Source organism: Bombina bombina, chromosome 5 (genome assembly GCF_027579735.1).
Source record: "Bombina bombina isolate aBomBom1 chromosome 5, aBomBom1.pri, whole genome shotgun sequence".
NCBI classification, from domain to species: Eukaryota; Metazoa; Chordata; class Amphibia; order Anura; family Bombinatoridae; genus Bombina; species Bombina bombina.
Window position 1 is genome coordinate 1061485559 of NC_069503.1, and position 18830 is coordinate 1061504388.

The following is an 18830-nucleotide window of genomic DNA, read 5'->3' on the forward strand; positions in this document are numbered from 1 at the left end:
AAAGTCCCCTTTATTTGTTTCAATGGTCAATCCTAGTGTTTCATAAACGTAAGGATTGACTTTCACTTTAATCAAAAATGGTTGTTACACAATTCATACATGAATATCTATGAGGCAGGCTAGTAACCCTTTCTCTCCTGTTTCCATGTATGTAAATATGTATATAAAACAAAGAGCTCACCTGTGAATTTGATCTTGTCTGCTGGATCTTACAGGAGCCAAGCCATCAATTTCATCGAAGAAAATAATTGATGGTCGCATCTGATAGGCCTAAAACCAAAAAAAAAAAAAAAAAAATGTATGCTTACCTGATAAATTTCTTTCCGGATATGGAGAGTCCACAACATCATTCAACTACTAGTGGGGAATATCACTCCTGGCCAGCAGGAGGCGGCAAAGAGCACAACAGTAAATCACAGCAAAGGTGCAGAGGTGCCTGAGGTTTAGTCAATAACAAAACGGTCTGAAATAAGGGAGGGGTCGTGGACTCTGCATATCTGGAAAGAAAGAAATGCATCAGGTAAGCATAAATTTTATTTTCTTTCCTAAGATATGGAAAATCCATGACGTCATTCAATTACTAGTGGGAACCAAAACCCAAGCTAGAAGACACAGAATGAATAGGGAGGGAGAACAAGACAGGCAGAACTAAACAAAAGGTACTACCGCTTGAAGAACTTTTCTCCCAAAAGCAGCCTCAGCCGAGGCGAAAGTATCAAATTTGGAAAAAGTATGCAAAGAAGACCAAGTTGCAGCCTTGCAAATCTGTTCCCCAGAAGCTTAAATTTTTGAAAGGCCAAGAAGAGGAGACAGCCCTAGTGGAATGAGCTTTAATTCTCTCAGGAGGCTGCTGATAAGCAGTCTCATAAGCCAAACGAATCATACTTCTCAACCAGAAGGAAAGAGAAGCAACAGAATCCTTCTGACCCTTGCGCTTACCATAAAAACAAACAGGGCAGAAGATTGGCGAAAATCCTTAGTCACCTGTAGATAAAATTTTAGAGCACCCACAACATCCAAGTTGTGCAACAAACGTTCCTTATGAGGAGGAGGATTGGGACAAAGAGAAAAACATAATTTATGCTTACCTGATAAATTCCTTTCTTCTGTTGTGTGATCAGTCCACGGGTCATCATTACTTCTGGGATATTATCTGCTCCCCTACAGGAAGTGCAAGAGGATTCACCCAGCAGAGTTGCTATATAGCTCCTCCCCTCTACGTCACCTCCAGTCATTCGACCAAAGACCAACGAGAAAGGAGAAACCAAGGGTGTAGTGGTGACTGAATTATAATTTAAAAAATATGTACCTGCCTTAAAAAACAGGGCGGGCCGTGGACTGATCACACAACAGAAGAAAGGAATTTATAAGGTAAGCATAAATTATGTTTTCTTCTGTTATGTGTGATCAGTCCACGGGTCATCATTACTTCTGGGATACCAATACCAAAGCAAAAGTACACGGATGACGGGAGGGATAGGCAGGCTCATTATACAGAAGGAACCACTGCCTGAAGAACCTTTCTCCCAAAAATAGCCTCCGAAGAAGCAAAAGTGTCAAATTTGTAAAATTTGGAAAAAGTATGAAGCGAAGACCAAGTTGCAGCCTTGCAAATCTGTTCAACAGAGGCCTCATTCTTAAAGGCCCAAGTGGAAGCCACAGCTCTAGTGGAATGAGCTGTAATTCTTTCAGGAGGCTGCTGTCCAGCAGTCTCATAGGCTAAACGTATTATGCTACGAAGCCAAAAAGAGAGAGAGGTAGCAGAAGCTTTTTGACCTCTCCTCTGTCCAGAATAAACGACAAACAGGGAAGAAGTTTGGCGAAAATCTTTAGTCGCCTGCAAGTAGAACTTGAGGGCACGAACTACATCCAGATTGTGTAGAAGACGTTCCTTCTTTGAAGAAGGATTTGGACACAAGGATGGAACAACAATCTCTTGATTGATATTTCTGTTAGTGACTACCTTAGGTAAGAACCCAGGTTTAGTACGCAGAACTACCTTGTCTGAGTGAAAGATCAGATAAGGAGAATCACAATGTAGGGCTGATAACTCAGAGACTCTTCGAGCCGAGGAAATAGCCATTAAAAATAGAACTTTCCAAGATAACAATTTTATATCAATGGAATGAAGGGGTTCAAACGGAACACCCTGTAAAACGTTAAGAACTAAGTTTAAACTCCATGGCGGAGCAACAGTTTTAAACACAGGCTTGATCCTAGCTAAAGCCTGACAAAAGGCCTGGATGTCTGAATTTTCTGACAGACGCCTGTGTAACAAGATGGACAGAGCTGAAATCTGTCCCTTTAATGAACTAGCTGATAAACCCTTTTCTAAACCTTCTTGTAGAAAAGACAATATCCTAGGAATCCTAACCTTACTCCAGGAGTAATCTTTGGATTCACACCAGTATAGGTATTTACGCCATATTTTATGGTAAATCTTTCTGGTAACAGGCTTCCTAGCCTGTATCAGGGTATCAATAACCGACTCAGAAAAACCACGTTTTGATAAAATCAAGCGTTCAATTTCCAAGCAGTCAGCTTCAGAGAAGTTAGACTTTGATGATTGAATGGACCCTAAAAAACGGCCCCTCCCCCTCACACACAGCAGTGAGAGAGAAACGAAACTGTCATAATCAAAACAAGCAAAACTGCCAAGTGGAAAAATAATGCCCAAATATTTATTCACTCAGTACCTCAGAAATGCAAACGATTCTACATTCCAGCAAAAACGTTTAACATGAATTAAATACCTATTAAAAGGTTTAATGTACATTTACAGAGTAATTCCGGTGAAAACAGAATTTATGTTTACCTGATAAATTACTTTCTCCAACGGTGTGTCCGGTCCACGGCGTCATCCTTACTTGTGGGATATTCTCCTCCCCAACAGGAAATGGCAAAGAGCCCAGCAAAGCTGGTCACATGATCCCTCCTAGGCTCCGCCTACCCCAGTCATTCGACCGACGTTAAGGAGGAATATTTGCATAGGAGAAACCATATGTTACCGTGGTGACTGTAGTTAAAGAAAATAAATTATCAGACCTGATTAAAAAAACCAGGGCGGGCCGTGGACCGGACACACCGTTGGAGAAAGTAATTTATCAGGTAAACATAAATTCTGTTTTCTCCAACATAGGTGTGTCCGGTCCACGGCGTCATCCTTACTTGTGGGAACCAATACCAAAGCTTTAGGACACGGATGAAGGGAGGGAGCAAATCAGGTCACCTAAATGGAAGGCACCACGGCTTGCAAAACCTTTCTCCCAAAAATAGCCTCAGAAGAAGCAAAAGTATCAAATTTGTAAAATTTAGAAAAAGTGTGCAGTGAAGACCAAGTCGCTGCCTTACATATCTGATCAACAGAAGCCTCGTTCTTGAAGGCCCATGTGGAAGCCACAGCCCTAGTGGAGTGAGCTGTGATTCTTTCAGGAGGCTGCCGTCCGGCAGTCTCATAAGCCAATCGGATAATGCTTTTAATCCAGAAGGAGAGAGAGGTAGAAGTTGCTTTTTGACCTCTCCGTTTACCAGAATAAACAACAAACAAAGACAAAGTTTGTCTGAAATCCTTAGTAGCTGCTAAGTAAAATTTGAGAGCACGAACTACATCCAAGTTGTGCAACAAACGTTCCTTCTTTGAAACTGGATTAGGACACAAAGAAGGCACAACTATCTCCTGGTTAATGTCTTTGTTAGAAACAACTTTTGGAAGAAAACCAGGTTTAGTACGCAAAACCACCTTATCTGCATGGAACACCAGATAAGGAGAAGAACACTGCAGAGCAGATAATTCTGAAACTCTTCTAGCAGAAGAAATTGCAACCAAAAACAAAACTTTCCAAGATAATAACTTAATATCAACGGAATGTAAGGGTTCAAACGGAACCCCCTAAAGAACTGAAAGAACTAGGTTGAGACTCCAAGGAGGAGTCAAAATTTTGTAAACAGGCTTGATTCTAACCAGAGCCTGAACAAAGGCTAGAACATCTGGCACAGCTGCCAGCTTTTTGTGAAGTAACACAGACAAGGCAGAAATCTGTCCCATCAAGGAACTTGCAGATAATCCTTTTTCCAATCCTTCTCGAAGGAAGGATAGACTCTTAGGAATCTTAACCTTGTCCCAAGGGAATCCTGCAGATTCACACCAACAGATATACCAAATTATGTGGTAATTTTTCTGGTTACAGGCTTTCAGGCCTGAACAAGAGTATTAATAACAGAATCTGAGAACCCTCGCTTTGATAAGATCAAGCGTTCAATCTCCAAGCAGTCAGCTGGAGTGGGTCGAACGGACCTAGAACAAGAAGGTCTCATCTCAAAGGTAGTTTCCATGGTGGAGCCGATGACATATTCACCAGATCTGCATACCAAGTCCTGCGTGGCCACGCAGGAGCTATCAAAATCACTGACGCCCTCTCCTGATTGATCCTGGCTACCAGCCTGGGGATGAGAGGAAACGGCGGGAACACATAAGCTAGTTTGAAGGTCCAAGGTGCTACTAGTGCATCCACTAGAGCCGCCTTGGGATCCCTGGATCTGTACCCGTAGTAAGGAACTCTGAAGTTCTGACGAGAGGCCATCAGATCCATGTCTGGAATGCCCCACGGTTGAGTGACTTGGGCAAAGATTTCCGGATGGAGTTCCCACTCCCCCGGATGCAATGTCTGACGACTCAGAAAATCCGCTTCCCAATTTTCCACTCCTGGGATGTGGATAGCAGACAGGTGGCAGGAGTGAGACTCCGCCCATAGAATGATTTTGGTCACTTCTTCCATCGCTAGGGAACTCCTTGTTCCCCCCTGATGGTTGATGTATGAACTTGGCCCTCGCTAGCTGAGGCCAAGCTTTGAGAGCATTGAATATCGCTCTCAGTTCCAGAATATTTATCGGTAGAAGAGATTCTACCCGAGACCAAAGACCCTGAGCTTTCAGGGATCCCCAGACCGCGCCCCAGCCCATCAGACTGGCGTCGGTCGTGACAATGACCCACTCTGGTCTGCGGAAGGTCATCCCTTGTGACAGGTTGTCCAGGGACAGCCACCAACGGAATGAGTCTCTGGTCCTCTGATTTACTTGTATCTTCGGAGACAAGTCTGAATAGTCCCCATTCCACTGACTGAGCATGAACAGTTGTAATGGTCTTAGATGAATGCGCACAAAAGGAACTATGTCCATTGCCGCTACCATCAAACCTATCACTTCCATGCACTGCGCTATGGAAGGAAGAGGAACGGAATGAAGTATCCGACAAGAGTCTAGAAGTTTTGTTTTTCTGGCTTCTGTCAGAAAAATCCTCATTTCTAAGGAGTCTATTATAGTTCCCAAGAAGGGAACCCTCGTTGACGGAGATAGAGAACTCTTTTCCACGTTCACTTTCCATCCGTGAGATCTGAGAAAGGCCAGGACAATGTCCGTGTGAGCCTTTACTTGAGGAAGGGACGACGCTCGAATCAGAATGTCGTCCAAGTAAGGTACTACAGCAATGCCCCTTGGTCTTAGCACCGCCAGAAGGGACCCTAGTACCTATGAGAAAATCCTAGGAGCAGTGGCTAATCCGAAAGAAAACGCCACGAACTGGAAATGCTTGTCCAGGAATTCAAACCTTAGGAACCGATGATGTTCCTTGTGGATAGGAATATGTAGATACGCATCCTTGAAATCCACCTTGGTCATGAATTGACCTTCCTGGATGGAAGGAAGGAGTGTTCGAATGGTTTCCATCTTGAACGATGGAACCTTGAGAAACTTGTTCAAGATCTTGAGATCTAAGATTGGTCTGAACGTTCCCTCTTTTTTGGGAACTATGAACAGATTGGAGTAGAACCCCATCCCTTGGTCTCCTAATGGAGCAGGATGAATCACTCCCATTTTTAGCAGGTCTTCTACCCAATGTAAGAATGCCTGTCTTCTTATGTGGTCTGAAGACAACTGAGACCTGTGGAACCTCCCCCTTGGAGGAAGCCCCTTGAACTCCAGAGAATAACCTTGGGAGACTATTTCTAGCGCCCAAGGATCCAGAACATCTCTTGCCCCAGCCTGAGCGAAGAGAGAGAGTCTGCCCCCCACCAGATCCGGTCCCGGATCGGGGGCCCGCATTTCATGCTGTCTTGGTAGCAGTGGCAGGTTTCCTGGCCTGCTTTCCTTTGTTCCAGCCTTGCATAGGTCTCCAGGCTGGATTGGCTTGAGAAGTATTACCTTCCTGCTTAGAGGACGTAGCCCTTGGGGCTGATCCGTTTCTGCGAAAGGGACGAAACTTAGGTTTATTTTTGGTCTTGAAAAGACCTATCCTGAGGAAGGGCGTGGCCCTTGCCCCCAGTGATATCAGAGATAATCTCTTTCAAGTCAGGGCCAAAGAGTGTTTTCCCCTTGAAAGGAATGTCAAGCAATTTGTTCTTGGAAGACGCATCCGCTGCCCAAGATTTTAACCAAAGCGCTCTGCGCCACAATAGCAAACCCAGAATTTTTTCGCCGCTAACCTAGCCAATTGCAAGGTGGCGTTTAGGGTGAAAGAATTAGCCAATTTAAGAGCACGAATTCTGTCCATAATCTCCTCATAAGAAGAAGAATTACTAATAATCGCCTTTCCTAGCTCATCAAACTAGAAACACGCGGCTGCAGTGACAGGGACAATGCATGCAATTGGTTGTAGAAGGGAACCTTGCTGAACAAACATCTTTAGCAGACCTTCTAATTTTTTATCCATAGGATCTTGGAAAGCACAACTATCTTCTATGGGTATAGTGGCGCGCTTGTGTAGAGTAGAAACCGCCCCCTCGACCTTGGGGACTGTCTGCCATCAGTCCTTTCTGGGGTCGACTATAGGAAAACAATTTTATAAATATGGGGGGAGGTACTAAAGGTATACCGGGCCTGTCCCATTCTTTACTAACAATGTACGCCACCCGCTTGGATATAGGAAAAGCTTCGGGGGGCCCCGGGGCCTCTAAGAACTTTTCCATTTTACATAGTGGTTCTGGAATGACCAGATAATCACAATCATCCAAATTGGATAACACCTCCTTAAGCAGAGCGCGGAGATGTTCCAACTTAAATTTAAAAGTAATCACATCAGGTTCAGCTTGTTGAGAAATGTTTCCTGAATCTGAAATTTCTCCCTCAGACAAAACCTCCCTGGCCCCCTCAGACTGGTGTAGGGGCCCTTCAGAAACCATATCATCAGCGTTCTCATGCTCTACAGAATTTTCTAAAACAGAGCAGTCGCGCTTTCACTGATAAGTGGGCATATTGGCTAAAATGTTTTTGATAGAATTATCCATTACAGCCGTTAAATGTTGCATAGTAAGGAGTATTGGCGCACTAGATGTACTAGGGGCCTCCTGTATGGGCAAGACTGGTGTAGACGAAGGAGGGGATGATGCAGTACCATGCTTACTCCCCTCACTTGAGGAATCATCTTGGGCATCATTTTTACTAAAATTTTTTTATGACATAAAATACATATAGTTAAATGAGAAGGAACCTTGGTTTCCCCACAGTCAGAACACAATCTATCTGGTAGTTCAGACATGATAAACAGGCATAAACTTGATAACAAAGCACAAAAAACGTTTTAAAATAAAACCGTTACTGTCACTTTAAATTTTAAACTAAACACACTTTATTACTGCAATTGCGAAAAAGTATGAAGGAATTGTTCAAAATTCACCAAAATTTCACCACAGTGTCTTAAAGCCTTAAAAGTATTGCACACCAAATTTGGAAGCTTTAACCCTTAAAATAACGGAACCGGAGCCGTTTTTATATTTAACCCCTTTACAGTCCCTGGAATCTGCTTTGCTGAGACCCAACCAAGCCCAAAGGGGAATACGATACCAAATGATGCCTTCAGAAAGACTTTTCTATGTATCAGAGCTCCACACACATGCAGCTGCATGCCATGCTGTCCTCAAAAACAAGTGCGCCATACCGGCGCGAAAATGAGGCTCTGACTATGATTAGGGAAAGCCCCTAAAGAATAAGGTGTCAAAAACAGTGCCTGCCGATATAATCATATCAAAATACCCAGAATAAATGATTCCTCAAGGCTAAATATGTGTTAATAATGAATCGATTTAGCCCAGAAAAAGTCTACAGTCTTAATAAGCCCTTGTGAAGCCTTATTTACTATCTTAATAAACATGGCTTACCGGATCCCATAGGGAAAATGACAGCTTCCAGCATTACATCGTCTTGTTAGAATGTGTCATACCTCAAGCAGTAAGAGACTGCACACTGTTCCCCCAACTGAAGTTAATTGCTCTCAACAGTCCTGTGTGGAACAGCCATGGATTTTAGTTACGGTGCTAAAATCATTTTCCTCATACAAACAGAAATCTTCATCTCTTTTCTGTTTCTGAGTAAATAGTACATACCAGCACTATTTTAAAATAACAAACTCTTGATTGAATAATAAAAACTACAGTTAAACACTAAAAAACTCTAAGCCATCTCCGTGGAGATGTTGCCTGTACAACGGCAAAGAGAATGACTGGGGTAGGCGGAGCCTAGGAGGGATCATGTGACCAGCTTTGCTGGGCTCTTTGCCATTTCCTGTTGGGGAGGAGAATATCCCACAAGTAAGGATGACGCCGTGGACCGGACACACCTATGTTGGAGAAATACCATCCCCAGAATACTGAAGTGTAGAGTATACATACATGTCATTATAACGGTATAGCAGGATTTTCTCATCAATTCCATTCAGAAAATAAAAACTGCTACATACCTCAATGCAGATTCAACTGCCCGCTGTCCCCTGATCTGAAGCTTTTACCTCCCTCAGATGGCCGAGAAACAGCAATATGATCTTAACTACTCCGGTTAAAATCATAAGAAAAACTCTGGTAGATTCTTCTTCAAACTCTGCCAGAGAAGTAATAACACGCTCCGGTGCTATTGTAAAATAACAAACTTTTGATTGAAGTTATAAAAACTAAGTATAATCACCATAGTCCTCTCACACCTCCTATCTAGTCTTTGGGTGCAAGAGAATGACTGGAGGTGACGTAGAGGGGAGGAGCTATATAGCAACTCTGCTGGGTGAATCCTCTTGCACTTCCTGTAGGGGAGCAGATAATATCCCAGAAGTAATGATGACCCGTGGACTGATCACACATAACAGAAGAAAAACAATCTCCTGATCAATATTCCTAACCGAAACCACCTTTGGGAGAAAACCCAATTTAGTATGAAGAACTGCCTTATCCGCATGAAAAATAAGGTAAGGTGAATCGCACTGCAAAGCCGAGAGTTCAGAAACTCTGAGCAGAAGAGATAGCTACAAGAAACAAAAACTTCCAAAATAACTAATAATTCTATGGAATGCATTGGCTCAAACAGAGCCTGCTGCAAAACTTTAAGAACAAGGATAAGGCTCCAAGGAGGAGAAACAGGTCTTAAACACAGGCCTGATTCTAACCAAGGCCTGCCAAATGGAACAAACATCTGGCACATCACTTATGAAGCAGAAATTTGACCTTTCAAAGAACTGACTGACAAACGTTTCTCTAGACCATCCTGGTGAAAAGACAAAATTCTAGGAATCCTGACCCTACTCCAAGAGAAGCCTTTTAAAATCAGACCAATAAAAAGGTATTTACGCCATACCTTATGGTAAATCTTACGAGTTACAGGATTGCAAGCCTGCAACATAGTTATAAAGACCAACTCAGAAAACCCACGCATAGCCAGAACTAAGCGTTCAATCTCCAAGCAGTCAGCTTCAGAGAAACTAGATTTGAATGGAGGAAAGGACCCTGAACTAGAAGCTCTTTCCAAGGTGGCAGAGATGACTTTTTCACTAGGTCTGCATACCAGATCCTGCGAGGCCATGCAGGAGCTATTAGAATTACCAACGCTCTCTCCTGTTTAATACAAACAATGACTCGTGGAAGGAGCGCAAACGGAGGAAACGTATGCTAGACCGAAAACCCAAGGAACCGCCAGAACATCTATCAGAGCGGCTTGCAGATAGCTTGACCTTGAACCGTATCTTGGAAGTTTGGCGTTCTGCCGAGATGACATCACATCCAACTCTGGCACCCCCCATCTGAGGTTTAACCTGGAGAACACCTCCGGATGGAGAGCCCACTCTCCAGGATGAAATGTCTGTCTACTCAGAAAATCTGCCTTCCAATTGTCCATTCCTAAAATGTGGATAGCAGATAGGCAAGAATTGTGAACTTCCGCCCACTGAATAAGCTGAGCCACCTCCTTCATGGCTAAGGAACTCAGGGTTCCCCTCTGGTGGTTGATGTAAGCCACTGAGGTGATGTTGTCCGACTGGAATCTGATAAACTGGGCTAAAAAGACAACTGAGGTCAAGTCATCAGAAAGGAATCCAAAATGTGCCTAAGGGAAATAGCAGTGAAGTGGGACAAAGAAATAGATATACACATAAGGGAAGATATGGTCCTCAATTGTATTAAAACTGTTAAATATTCGACTTTGGATATGGGAATAAGAGAATCAAATATAAGACTTCTTCATTTTGACTATATAACGCCTACAAGGAGGGCAAAATGGGACAATAGCATTGACCCAATATGCATAAAATGTAATAAAATAACACCTGATTTAATACACTATATTTGGTTATGTCCAAAAATTCGGCAATTTTGGTGCCAAGTCTCTATTTCTATCTAAGATTATTAAGATAAAACTAAAGTTTGAGCTAAGTAACATTATGATCTTTAACCTACCGAAAGAAATCAAAAAGAAAGAAAAAAGATTTGTGACAATTATTATTTTGCTGGCAAGAAAGCTAATATTTACATTATGGCTAGAAAAAAGAAAACCTACGATTAGAACATTGAAGGGAAATATACTGCACCAGATATACAGGACACAAAGGTGTTCAAGCTTAAATCTGAAGTTAACTTCTTCAGTATCAGGCAAAGGAGTTGCTGTTTGAATCGGAGATCAACCTCAGAAGCTATCAAGGTATCCTCCCCATCAGATTTATGAGGAGGGACAACCTGCGTATTAGCAGACACCTTAGCATCTGATAAATGTTAAGTCTCCCTCTTGCGTTTCCCTAAAACAGGAAAAGCAGATAATGCCGCAGAAGTTATCCGAGTAGCAAAAGCTGCAGGCAAATATACTCCTTTCAGGAGGATGAGAGGAACCACCACCATGTAACACCATTGAAGCTTGGGACGTTTGAGGAGAAAGCTGTGGCATTGCCTGAACAGCATTATCCTGAGAGACTGAGCTCAGAAGGCAACAATTTAACTTTAAATTCAAGAGTTCTAGCTAAGCATGTAGCACATAATTGCATAGGCAAAACAATTTGTTCTTTAAGGCATAACAGACAATTATAAAAAGACAAGAGTCTTGATCCATGTCCATAATAATAATAAAACATTTAAAAAATTAATTATAAATTAAAGTTGATACAGTCACTTTAATTAACAGAGTGAGAAAATAAGCAAACAGAGCAAGCTGTGACCCTCACGCTTAAAAAAACAAACAAAAAACTTTCAGCTAAAAAATTCCTAAGACAGGACCTCTGCACCTCAACCGAACTGAGGTGTCTTACCTGACCTCGCAACAAACACTCTGCATAAGCAAATAAAGCAGAAAATACCCCAGCCGATCCAAACACTCTCCATCTGCCCTTGCGACCGACACTAAGCCCGGAATGAAGGAAACAGAAAAGTCTATCAGTGAATCTGCTAAGCTTACTAAATGCGGAAGAGTGGAAGTCACATGACATATCCTACCAGAAACAGCGTAGCAGAGTAAAAGCGCCCATTTCTGTGCAGGAGAAAAAAAAGGAACCCCCATAGAGTGATACCCGGGAAGATTAAAATAAGCCCACACAATCAAGGTTGTCAACATCGTAATCCACAACACATAAGCTACAAAATAAATGGATACACTTTATTCCCAATAAAAAGCTTTTAACCCCTTAGTCTCCCTGTCTCATGTATACAATGTCTGCCCTCTGCCAGAAAATACCCTAAATAAAGGATATATATGTCCCATAAAAAGATGCAGCTAAAATAATAGAAAGTGCCAATCTCCATCACCTAGTGACAAATACATAATTTATGTAAGACTTTACCTGATAAATGCATTTCTTTCATATTGGCAAGAGTCCATGAGCTAGTGACGTATGGGATATACAATCCTACCAGGAGGGGCAAAGTTTCCCAAACCTCAAAATGCCTATAAATACACCCCTCACCACACCCACAATTCAGTTTAACAAATAGCCAAGAAGTGGGGTGATAAAGCAAGGAGTAAAAAGCATACACAAAGGAATTTGGAAATAATTGTGCTTTATACAAAAAAATCATAACCACCATAAAAAGGGTGGGCCTCATGGACTCTTGCTAATATGAAAGAAATTAATCAGGTAAATTCTTACATAAATTATGTTTTCTTTCATGTAATTGGCAAGAGTCCATGAGCTAGTGACATATGGGATATCAATACCCAAGATGTGTAACTCCACGCAAGAGTCACTAGAGAGGGAGGGATAAAAATAAACAGCCATTCTCTCTTGAAAAATAATCCACAACCCAAAATATAAGTTATTCTCATAATGAAAAGAAAAACTTAAAACATCAGCAGAAGGATCAAACTGAAACAGCCGCCTGAAGAACTTTTCTACCAAAAACTGCTTCTGAAGAAGCAAATACATCAAAATGGTAGAATTTAGTAAATGTATGCAAAGAGGACCAAGTTGCTGCTTTGCAAATCTGATCAACTGAGGCTTCATTCTTAAAAGCCCACGAAGTGGAGACTGATCTAGTAGAATGAGCAGTAATTCTCTGAGGCGGGGCTTGACCCGACTCCAAATAAGATTGATGAATCAAAAGCTTTAACCAAGAAGCCAAGGAAATAGCAGAGGCCCTCTGACCTTTCCTAGGACCAGAAAATATAACAAATAGACTAGAAGTCTTCCTGAAATCTTTAGTAGCTTTAACATAATATTTCAAAGCTCTCACCACATCCAAAGAATGTAAGGATCTTTCCAAAAAATTCTTAGGATTAAGACACAAGGAAGGGACAACAATTTCTCTACTAATGTTGTTAGAATTCACAACTTTAGGCAAAAATTTAAATGAAGTCCGCAAAACCGCCTTATCCTGATGAAAAATCAGAAAAGGAGATTCACAACAAAGAGCAGATAGCTCAGAAACTCTTCTAGCAGAAGAGATGGCCAAAAGGAACAACACTTTCCAAGAAATGCATAGGCTCAAACGGAGGGGCTTGTAACACCTTCAAAACCAAATTAAGACTACAAGGAGGAGAAATTGATTTAATGACGGGCCTAATACGAACTAAAGCCTGTACAAAACAGTGAATATCAGGAATTTTAGCAATCTTTCTGTGAAATAAAACAGAAAGAGCAGAGATTTGTCCCTTCAAGGAACTTGCAGACAAACCCTTATCCGAACCATCCTGAAGAAACTGTAGAATTCTAGGAATTCTAAAAGTATGACAAGAGAATTTATGAGAAGAACACCAGGAAATGTAGGTCTTCCAAACTCGATAATAAATCTTCCTAGAGACAGATTTACGAGCTTGTAACATAGTATTAATCACTGAGAAACCTCTATGACTTAGTACTAAGCGTTCAATTTCCATACCTTCAAATTTAATGATAGAAAAACGGACCTTGAGACAAAAGGTCCGGCCTTAACGGAAGTGGCCAAGGTTGGCAACTGGACATCCGAACAAGATCTGCATACCAAAAACCTGTGTGGCCATGCTGGAGCCACCAGCAACACAAACAATTGTTCCAGGATGATTTTGGATATCACTCTTGGAAGAAGAACTAGAGGCGGGAAAATGTAAGCAGGATGATGAAACCAAGGAAATGTCAGCGCATCCACTGCTTCCGCCTGAACATCCCTGGACCTGGACAGGTATATGGGAAGTTTCTTGTTTAGATGAGAGGCCATGAGATCCATGTCTGGAAGACCCCACAGCTGAACAATCTGAGAAAAGGAAATTTGTGCTTACATGATAAATGTATTTCTTTTACGATATGACGAGTCCAAGGATATCATCCTTACTTATGGGATTACGCCTCCTGGTCAGCAGGAGGCGGCAAAGAGCACCACAGGAGAACTGTATATATAGCTCCTCCCTTCCCTCCCACTCCAGTCATTCGACCGAAGTTAGGAAGAGAAAGGAAAAGCCAAGGTGCAGAGGTGACTATAGTTTAACAAAAATAAAAACCTGTCTTAGAAAATGACAGGGCGGGCCATGGACTCGTCATATCGTAAAAGAATTAAATTTATCAGGTAAGCATAAATTTCCTTTTCTTTTACAAGATATGACGAGTCCACGGATTTCATCCTTTCTTATGGGATACAATACCAAAGCTATAGGACACGGATGAAAGGGAGGGACAAGATAGGAATCTAAACGGAAGGCACCACTGCTTGAAGAACCTTTCTCCCAAAAACAGCCTCAGACGAGGCAAAAGTATCAAATTTGGAAAAAGTGTGAAGTGACGACCAAGTTGCAGCCTTGCAAATCTGTTCAACAGAAGCATCATTTTTAAATGCCCATGAGTAAGCCACAGCCCTAGTGGAATTAGCCGTAGTTCTTTCAGGAGGCTGCTGTCCAGCAGTCTCATATGCAAAACGGATGATACTCTTCAGCCAAAAAGAAAGAGGTAACCGTGGCTTTCTGGCCCTTATGCTTTCCAGAAAAATAACAAATAATGAAGATGATTGACGAAATTCTTTAGTCGCCTGCAAGTAAAACTTCAGGGCACGGACCACGTCCAAGTTATGTTGCAGACGCTCCTTAGAAGAAGGATTAGGACACAAGGAAGAAACAACAATTTCCTGATTAATATTCTAATTAGAAACAACCTTAGGAAGGAAACCAGGTTTGGTACGTAACACCACCTTATCAGAATGGAAAATAAGATAAGGAGAATCACATTGTAAATCTGAAAGCTCAGAAACTCTGCGAGCAGAAGAAATAGCATTCAAAAATAAAACTTTCCAAGATAACAACTTAATATCTATGGAATGCATGGGTTCAAACGGAACCCCTTGAAGAACATTATGAACTAAATTCAAACTCCACGGAGGAGCAATTGGTCTAAACACAGGCCTGATTCTAGTCAGAGCCTGACAAAAAGATTGAACATCTGGAACATCTGCCAGATGTTTGTGTAACAGAATAGACAAAGCAGAAATCTGTCCCTTTAAGGAACTTGCTGATAACCCTTTCTCCAATCCTTCTTGGAGAAAAGATAAAATCCTGGGAATCCTAACCCTACTCCATGAGTAGCCCTTGGATTCGCACCATTAAAGATATTTACGCCATATCTTATTGTGAATCTTTCTAGTAACAGGCTTACGTGCCTGAATCAAGGTATCAATGACCGAATCAGAGAACCCTCGCTTAGATAAAAACATAATTTATGCTTACCTGATAAATTCCTTTCTTCTGTTGTGTGATCAGTCCACGGGTCATCATTACTTCTGGGATATAACTCCTCCCCAACAGGAAATGCAAGAGGATTCACCCAGCAGAGCTGCATATAGCTCCTCCCCTCTACGTCACTCCCAGTCATTCGACCAAGAATCAACGAGAAAGGAGAAACCAAGGGTGAAGTGGTGACTGGAGTATAATTTAAAAGATATTTACCTGCCTTAAAACAGGGCGGGCCGTGGACTGATCACACAACAGAAGAAAGGAATTTATCAGGTAAGCATAAATTATGTTTTCTTCTGTTATGTGTGATCAGTCCACGGGTCATCATTACTTCTGGGATACCAATACCAAAGCAAAAGTACACGGATGACGGGAGGGATAGGCAGGCTCATTATACAGAAGGAACCACTGCCTGAAGAACCTTTCTCCCAAAAATAGCCTCCGAAGAAGCAAAAGTGTCAAATTTGTAAAATTTGGAAAAATTATGAAGCGAAGACCAAGTTGCAGCCTTGCAAATCTGTTCAACAGAGGCCTCATTCTTAAAGGCCCAAGTGGAAGCCACAGCTCTAGTAGAATGAGCTGTAATTCTTTCAGGAGGCTGCTGTCCAGCAGTCTCATAGGCTAAACGAATTATGCTACGAAGCCAGAAGGAGAGAGAGGTAGCCGAAGCCTTATGACCTCTCCTCTGACCAGAGTACACGACAAACAGGGAAGACGTTTGTCGAAAATCCTTAGTTGCCTGCAAGTAGAACTTGAGGGCACGAACTACATCCAGTTTGTGTAGAAGACGTTCCTTCTTTGAAGAAGGATTTGGACACAAGGATGGAACAACAATCTCTTGATTGATATTCCTGTTAGTGACTACCTTAGGTAAGAACCCAGGTTTAGTACGCAGAACTACCTTGTCTGAGTGAAAAATCAGATAAGGAGAATCACAATGTAAGGCTGATAACTCAGAGACTCTTCGAGCCGAGGAAATAGCCATTAAAAACAGAACTTTCCAAGATAACAATTTTATATCAATGGAATGAAGGGGTTCAAACGGAACACCCTGTAAAACGTTAAGAACTAAGTTTAAACTCCATGGCGGAGCAACAGTTTTAAACACAGGCTTGATCCTAGCTAAAGCCTGACAAAAGGCCTGGACGTCTGGATTTTCTGACAGACGCCTGTGTAACAAGATGGACAGAGCTGAGATCTGTCCCTTTAATGAGCTAGCCGATAAACCCTTTTCTAAACCCTCTTGTAGAAAGGACAATATCCTAGGAATCCTAACCTTACTCCAGGAGTAACCTTTGGATTCGCACCAGTATAGGTATTTACGCCATATCTTATGGTAAATCCTTCTGGTAACAGGCTTCCTAGCCTGTATCAGGGTATCAATAACCGACTCAGAAAAACCACGTTTTGATAAAATCAAGCGTTCAATTTCCAAGCAGTCAGCTTCAGAGAAGTTAGATTTTGATGTTTGAATGGACCCTGTATCAGAAGGTCCTGTCTTAGAGGTAGAGACCAAGGCGGACAGGATGACATGTCCACTAGATCTGTATACCAAGTCCTGCGTGGCCATGCAGGCGCTATTAGAATCACTGATGCTCTCTCCTGTTTGATTTTGGCAATCAATCGAGGAAGCAGCGGGAAGGGTGGAAACACATAAGCCATCCCGAAGTTCCAAGGTGCTGTCAAGGCATCTATCAGAACCGCTCCCGGATCCCTGGATCTGGACCCGTAGCGAGGAAGTTTGGCGTTCTGGCGAGACGCCATGAGATCTATCTCTGGTTTGCCCCAACGTCGAAGTATTTGGGCAAAGACCTCCGGATGAAGTTCCCACTCCCCCGGATGAAAAGTCTGGCGACTCAAGAAATCCGCCTCCCAGTTCTCCACTCCCGGGATGTGGATTGCTGACAGGTGGCAAGAGTGAGACTCTGCCCAGCGAATTATCTTTGATACTTCCATCATTGCTAGGGAGCTTCTTGTCCCTCCTTGATGGTTGATGTAAGCTACAGTCGTGATGTTGTCCGACTGAAACCTGATGAACCCCCGAGTTTTTAACTGGGGCCAAGCCAGAAGGGCATGGAGAACTGCTCTTAATTCCAGAATGTTTATTGGCAGGAGACTTTCCTCCTGATTCCATTGTCCCTGAGCCTTCAGAGAATTCCAGACAGCGCCCCAACCTAGTAGGCTGGCGTCTGTTGTTACAATTGTCCAGTCCGGCCTGCTGAATGGCATCCCCCTGGACAGATGTGGCCGAGAAAGCCACCATAGAAGAGAGTTTCTGGTCTCTTGATCCAGATTCAGAGTAGGGGACAAGTCTGAGTAATCCCCATTCCACTGACTCAGCATGCACAATTGCAGCGGTCTGAGATGTAGACGTGCAAAGGGTACTATGTCCATTGCTGCTACCATTAAGCCGATCACCTCCATGCATTGAGCTACTGACGGGAGTTGAATGGAATGAAGGACACGGCATGCATTTAGAAGCTTTGTTAATCTGTCTTCTGTCAGATAAATCTTCATTTCTACAGAATCTATAAGAGTCCCCAAGAATGGAACTCTTGTGAGAGGAAAAAGAGAACTCTTCTTTTCGTTCACTTTCCATCCATGCGACCTTAGAAATGCCAGAACTAACTCTGTATGAGACTTGGCAGTTTGAAAGCTTGAAGCTTGTATCAGAATGTCGTCTAGGTACGGAGCTACCGAAATTCCTCGCGGTCTTAGTACCGCCAGAAGGGCACCCAGAACCTTTGTGAAGATTCTTGGAGCCGTAGCCAATCCGAATGGAAGAGCTACAAACTGGTAATGCCTGTCTAAGAAGGCAAACCTTAGATACCGGTAATGATCTTTGTGAATCGGTATGTGAAGGTAAGCATCCTTTAAATCCACTGTGGTCATGTACTGACCCTTTTGGATCATGGGTAAGATTGTCCGAATAGTTTCCATTTTGAACGATGGAACTCTTAGGAATTTGTTTAGGATCTTTAAACCCAAGATTGGCCTGAAAGTTCCCTCTTTTTTGGGAACCACAAACAGGTTTGAGTAAAACCCTTGTCCTTGTTCCGACCGCGGAACCGGATGGATCACTCCCATTAATAACAGATCTTGTACACAGCGTAGAAACGCTTCTTTCTTTATCTGGTTTGTTGACAACCTTGACAGATGAAATCTCCCTCTTGGGGGAGAGAATTTGAAGTCTAGAAGGTATCCCTGAGATATGATCTCTAGCGCCCAGGGATCCTGAACATCTCTTGCCCAAGCCTGGGCGAAGAGAGAGAGTCTGCCCCCCACTAGATCCGGTCCCGGATCGGGGGCCCTCGGTTCATGCTGTCTTTGGGGCAGCAGCAGGTTTCCTGGCCTGCTTGCCCTTGTTCCAGGACTGGTTAGGTTTCCAGCCTTGTCTGTAACGAGCAACAGCTCCT

General features: G+C 42.6%; 1 protein-coding gene across 1 annotated transcript in view; it reads right to left on the reverse strand.

The window, feature by feature from the left end:
- The window catches only part of LOC128661715 (ATPase family AAA domain-containing protein 2), a gene marked incomplete at its 5' end in the record, with an annotated part of 87207 nt that overhangs the window by 62389 nt on the left and 5988 nt on the right, over positions 1-18830 (reverse strand). Inside the window, 1 exon segment of the mRNA XM_053715938.1 lies at positions 182-270. Within this exon segment, the coding sequence (XP_053571913.1) occupies positions 182-270 (89 nt within the window).